Source organism: Sebastes fasciatus, chromosome 9 (assembly GCF_043250625.1).
Source record: "Sebastes fasciatus isolate fSebFas1 chromosome 9, fSebFas1.pri, whole genome shotgun sequence".
NCBI classification, from domain to species: Eukaryota; Metazoa; Chordata; class Actinopteri; order Perciformes; family Sebastidae; genus Sebastes; species Sebastes fasciatus.
The window spans coordinates 17,256,407-17,262,851 of NC_133803.1; the positions used below are offsets into that span (position 1 = coordinate 17,256,407).

Genomic DNA, 6,445 nt, shown 5'->3' on the forward strand with positions numbered 1-6,445 from the left:
TAAGCTACTGGAGTTACTCTGCACTATACTCATTTTTAACAGTCTCTTCTGCACTATATTCACTTTTTTTAATAGTCGTGTATCACAGCTGTTACCCTGCACTATATTCAGTTACAGCAGTTTTCTTCATCTCCTTGTATTTTTATATCTGGTATATTTGTTTTGTACTTTGTACTTTGTACTACTAACTTTTTTACTGCCTTTTTACTAACATGTTTTGCACTATGGAACTGTGATGCTGGAAACTTGAATTTCCCTCAGGATCAATAAAATTACTATCTATATCTATCTATCACATACTTGGCCAATAAATCTGATATCTGATTCTGAAAAGACCACTGCGCATGCGTGTGGACGCCTATAGTCGTGCGTTTCCTGTTACCAAATAAGGGCAACGCAGAGAGGAGAGAAAAATCAACAAGAGGTCTCACTCAATCCCAGTTTGTGGCACCGAGAAACAACATCTGGCGAGATTATGGGCGTCCTGATAAAAAGTAGTTTATGTTTTGAAGGTTTATTTGGGCTAAATCACCCACAAACTAAATGCACTGTTGCTATCCTTAGCTCAAAACCGAAAGCAATGCACTGTCGCACTGTATTTTGATTTATCTTGCAAAGCATAGACGATCTTTGCAGCCCGCCTGCCTCCAGAGGTTATTCCAGGAAGCATCTGATGGAGACCATCCTCGGTCCAGGCGTGGCCTTCAGATGGGTGTGGTAACTTGTGCAAGGAAGTTTTTCTTTCTACAAGTCGTTTGACAGGCGAGAACACATGTTGAATGAAACCTTGAATAAAATCTGAAGAACAAGAAGTACAGGAACGTTAACTCCAACTGGCACGGACATAAATTGAAGACTTGGTTTGCCATCATAGGTCAAAGGTTGAGGGGTCTCTGAGGGAATACAGCTCTCTGATCAAGGTAAATATCAGGTGTTTCAGAATAATTTAAGGTCTGCTTTTTATTGTTTGTCATAGGTGAGTATAATGACATGACCTTAAAATCATATTTGTCCTATTTTGTTTGCTTTTGGGGCCAGTTGTTTATAAACTGGGGGGGGAAAAGTTTGGGAATTTGTGTTTGGTGGATTATTTCTCTGTTTTTACGATTCTAATTGGCATTGTATTTTACATCGTTGGAAAGCCTGTTTATTTACCTTCACAATGATGTCCAACTTGTGAGGATCATGCATTTGTGGGATGAGCAGCACAGCTGATTATGTGGGTAGCGCCCAAGAAAAATTTGCCAAAATTTGCTCTGCCAATGGTAAACAGTGTATTCTCCTGTTGGTATTGACTCTTGTTTTGAGTTGTTTGGTGGATTGGATGATTGAACTCTCTACCAGTAACAAGAAACAAGCAAGACATATTGGCAATTTTACACTTTATTCATTTAAAACTTTTTTCCGAGTTTATTTATTTTCTTCTCATCTCACCACCTTCATGTAAATGCTGCTTGAATATGTTAAATGTAAGGCCTTTTGGATGATTGTTTGTTGACATTTACTTTGCATACTTGCAGGTCTCTGTTTAACTATTGGAAACCGTTTGATGGTAAATAATGATAGAGCTTCTGTGTGTGTTTGTTTCTGACAATGGGAACTGTAACCTCCTCATAAGCTGCTAGTATGATTGGCCTGACCTTTCAGAGCACATTGATCCATTAACACAGAGCTTGCATCATAAATTGATATTGCCTTGACTTTTATGAAATGCTCTGTCGAAACAGTTGTGGGTTGGGCTATATGAGTAGTTGATGGTACAGTGCCCCACATCCCTGAAAAGGTCACTGTCAGGAGCAATTTTTTTTTGCTTTGTGATTGGCCGTTTATGCACGGTCCGGCTCAAAGGCTCCATTCAGCCGATGAAACGAGAAAGTTCAGTCAAAGGAAACCTTTATGTCAGAGTGGGCTGAGCGCTGCTGTGTGAACGGTTGCTGTCACAGCCTGGGGCAAACACTAGCTGATATCTCTGTCTGACAGAGCTGAATGATGAAATTTGTCCTCTCCAGTCTGGTGTGTCATGAAGCAATAGTTATGTATTAATGCTTTAACATTGTGCAAACTTTTACAGAACAATGGGCCTCCTGCAGCTGCTGAAATCCCAGTTCTTGAGCCACCTGATCATCTGCTATGTGTTCCTGGTTAGCGGCATCATTATCAACCTGTTGCAGATCTGTACTTTACCTCTGTGGCTGGTCAGTAAGCAGCTGGCCCGCAGGATCAACATCAAACTGGGCTACTGCGTCAGCAGCCGTAAGTACTCTGTTACTCTGCCACAGAGATGATGCTGAAGTCTGTTGGTGCTGTTTTTGGAAGGGAAGAAATCTGTCTTTTCTAGGGATGCACTGATACCAATACTGGATCGGTTATCGGGCCGATACTGACTCAAATAGCTGGATCAGATATTGGTGACAATGGGGCCGATTTATTCAATTAAATTCTATGTTTATATCCTATATACATTGTATACTGTAATTTTAATTCCTGTTTAAGTTTTGACCAATTTGTTGCTGCATTTACAGCTAACTTGTAACTCCTGTTAATTTTGAAGATTTTTTGCCAAGTTGTTGGTGCACGATTTATTATTTTAATAATAAATAACAATTCACAAAATTGATGTTATGTTATCTATATATTTATTCGTTACATTTTGTTTTACAAAGTTAGGAAAGCAATGTTTAAATCAAGCCTGTTGTTGCCTTACACATAAAAGAATGATCCCAATCACTTCCACACAGTGAGGCATACAGCTTATTAATTAAATACTGGTATCGGATCGGTACTCGGTATCAGCCGATACCCAAAGCCCAGGTATCGCTATCGGTATCGAGAGTGAAAAAGTCGGATCGGTGCATCCCTAGTCTTTTCAGTGGTAACTTTGTAACATGACTACCAATAAACTACCGTTTTGTTCACGTAACAAAGACTTTTCTTTCCGTCCTAATGATCCTCAGAGTTGGTAGTTCTCCTGGAGTGGTGGTCTGGGACAGAGTGCACGCTCTACACAGACCCAAAGAGTTCTCACCTGTTTGGAAAAGAGACTGCAATTGCGGTTCTCAATCACAGATACGAGATTGACTTCCTGTGTGGCTGGACCTTTTGTGACCGATTCGGAGTTCTTGGGGTAAGAGAAAGTATCCCCAAAATCTTGAGTTTTTTTTTTCATTACAGTGCTACCCTTCAGTTTCCTTAACATGCTTTAAATGTTCATCTTTTTTTTCCCCAGAGCTCAAAAGTGTTGGCCAAAAAAGAGTTGCGTTATGTCCCTGTTATCGGCTGGATGTGGTACTTCCTTGAGATCGTTTTCTGCAAGAGGAAGTGGGAGGAGGACCGAAGGACGGTGGCTCAGAGTCTTCAGAACCTGCGGGATTACCCAGCAAACTTCTGGGTACGTTTTGGCCTGCGGAATATATATTACGTTGATGTTACAGAGATATTTTGAATAATGATATTAACAAACAATGTTTCTTCTTGGGGCTAGTTCTTGCTTTTCTGTGAAGGAACACGCTTCACACCGAAGAAGCACCAGCTCAGCATGCAGGTGGCTGAGAGCAAAGGTTTACCCAAACTGAAGCATCATCTTCTGCCCAGGACCAAAGGATTCTGGGTAACTGTCCAAAACCTCAGAGGAACTGGTGAGTGTCCATCATTTAGATATGGCCACCAGTAAATACCAGATACTGTGTGGATGTCTTTGAGAGGGAAAGGCCAGAGGGATTTGCAAATCAAATGAGTTGTAGTTAACTGTTGCTGTGTGTTTTATCTCGTATAGCTGCAGCTGTTTATGACTGTACGCTGAACTTCAGAAACAACGAAGTGCCAACCTTGCTTGGAGTTCTTAATGGGAAAAAATATGACGCAGATTTATATGTGAGGTACAAAGAAATGTTTTTGCTACGTTTCATTTTCCTGTTTGCTGTACTCATTGTTTATCTGAGAGATCTGACTTCCCCCTCTTCCCTGCAGGAGAATCCCTCTAGAGTCGATCCCAGAAGATGAGGCAGAGTGTGCTGCGTGGCTCCACAAACTCTACCAGGAAAAGGTAAGAGTGTGTTGAAGGTGGAAGTTTAGCCTCTGGTAGTTACATTTTGGCTCCTAACACTTTTCTAGAGACATTGATAGCAACATGGCTTTTTCAAAGGACAAGCAAACTTAACCATGTTCTTCTATTAAGGACTTTGATACTGAGTTGTGTTTGCATTAATGTGTCAACAGGATAGCTTTCAGGAGCACTACATACAAACAGGGCGTTTCCCCGGCCCCACAGTGAGCCCTCCAAGCCGACCCTGGGCCTTGATCAACTTTCTTTTCTGGGCCTGCCTGCTCCTCTACCCTCTAGGCCTGCTACTCGCTCAACTGGTCAGCTCTGGATCGATATTCACCATCTTAGTTTCTGTGGCTCTCTGCTCTGCAGGTTGGTTTCATGCATTCATGCACAAGGTGACGTAATCCTGAAATGGGTATAAAAGTCTTTCCCCTCAATTTAACCAGCTGCTTTTTGTCCAAACGTTATGTAAAGCAGCAGATTTTGACAACTCAAATGTAAGTCCCCTTTTTTGGAAAATATGATTCATCAGTCTTGGGAGCATGGTCCCTAACAACATTCAGCATTCATGTACTCAAACATTCATCCATCTGTATCAGCCCTGTTCAGACCTGGTATTAACATGCATCCTCAGTAGTCGGATCACAAGTGGACAGCTTTAAGTACAGGTGTGAACGCACTCAAGACGCATTGAGATCCGATCACTGCACATTCAGAGGTGGTCTGGGCCACATATGACCACATTTCTTTTAGCAGTGTTTACGTGAATGTGTCCTGGGCCACATTAAGAACCGCCTACTCAGCTGACGTCCCGCTGGGATCCACGGGGTCACTGCGCTCCTCATGTGAATAGACAGGCAGATGCGAGCGCCCGTCTGCCACGTGTAATGGAAACGACTTCTGTGCTCTACTGTATTATGTCGGTACGTCTGTATATTAATAAAATATATCTTATCTATAGGCTACATATGTACAGACTATCAGATAAGGCACGCAATGTGCAAACTTTGCACTTTGCACGGAGCTGACAACCAACCGCTCGCCCGCTCGCTCTCTTCCCCGGCTCTCTGAAGCTATGTACCCCGCTGTTGCCTGGCAAAGGCAGCGGTGCCGGCGGAGCGGAGGCCCCCGGGGACCGCCCATACAATATCCTCTTATTTTGATGTTAATAAAATGTACCCAAATCACAAATATATATAGAATATTACTGCTCTTCCAGATGAGATCAAAGATGCACCAACAGCGGCCACTTTCAAATCTAGACTCAAGACCAAACTGTTCTCAGATGCTTTTCTTAATTGATCAAATGCTGCACTTTACTGTCTTTTGATTGTTTTTAATATCCTTTTAATTTTTTTCTTTTAACTTATACTTTTATATTCTTTTATTTGTTTTTATCTTATGCCCTTTGTGCTCTTTTACCTTGCTTTTATATCTGTAAAGCACTTTGAATTGCCTTCGTGTATGAAAGGTGCTATATAAATAATCTTGCCTTGCCTAACTGACATTCCTGTAATATTACGTCACAACGTCTGCTGTGTTAGCCACGTGTTTACTACGTGTTTATTTGCATGTAGAGCTGTGAAGTGAGATCTGATCACAGCATGTGGAGACAAAAAAATGGAATTTGCTGTGAAAATAGCCACATCCACCACGTCTTTTTAACTCACTCAAACAATGTTCTAAATGTACCCTTTCTGAATCTTTCCTTCACAGCTTCAATGGGAGTTCGCTGGATGATTGGCCAGACTGAGATTGACAGAGGCTCAAGCTATGGGAGTAAAACGGCTCCTCTAAACAACAACTAAAGACTTCCGACCTACTCTGAGCTGCTTCTTTGCACAAATGCCGGCAACCGAATGTGTAAACACCAGTCTGACAGAACTGGTCCGACAAGTACAAACCTGCTTCAAAGCACAATGCAGACAGCGTAGTCTCGTCTTAATGCTATGCTGCAGAAGCTCAAGGTGCAAGATCATGAAACAGGAATATGGTGGGCAGCTCCCTTTGGTAAACTTCTGATAAGAACGTGAGGCGAGATCAAATCTGACTTCAAATCAAAGTGTAAATATTTGAGTACAGTCAAGACAAAACTTTTCTGGAATTAAAATGTAACCAATGTAAAATGGACTACCTCTTTGATTGTAATGTAAAGAATAAATTAATTTTCATGGTGGAAGAAAATACACATTTCTCTTTTTTTTTTAAAAACACATTGGTTTAATATTGTTTGTACATAGCATACACTGTCAGAGCAAAGCAAGGCAAGTCTATTTATACAGCACCATTCAGACACAAGGCAGTTCAAAGTGCTTTACAGCAGTGGTTCTCAACCTTTTTCATGTAAAGGACCTCTAAGCTGATACGCATTAGGTCACTGACTCCCCATTTGATTGAAGG

General features: G+C 41.4%; 1 protein-coding gene across 1 annotated transcript; it reads left to right on the forward strand.

The window, feature by feature from the left end:
• The first annotated feature begins 696 nt into the window (after nucleotides 1-696).
• agpat4 (1-acylglycerol-3-phosphate O-acyltransferase 4 (lysophosphatidic acid acyltransferase, delta)) lies at nucleotides 697-6,218 on the forward strand. The gene is made up of 9 exons (XM_074646340.1): nucleotides 697-920; nucleotides 2,072-2,253; nucleotides 2,955-3,124; nucleotides 3,227-3,388; nucleotides 3,482-3,635; nucleotides 3,773-3,875; nucleotides 3,967-4,042; nucleotides 4,216-4,414; nucleotides 5,762-6,218. The coding sequence occupies exons 2-9, from the start codon at nucleotides 2,076-2,078 to the stop codon at nucleotides 5,851-5,853; spliced, it is 1,134 nt and encodes a 377-aa protein (XP_074502441.1). The 5' UTR covers nucleotides 697-920; nucleotides 2,072-2,075; the 3' UTR covers nucleotides 5,854-6,218.
• The last annotated feature ends 227 nt before the right edge of the window (nucleotides 6,219-6,445 follow it).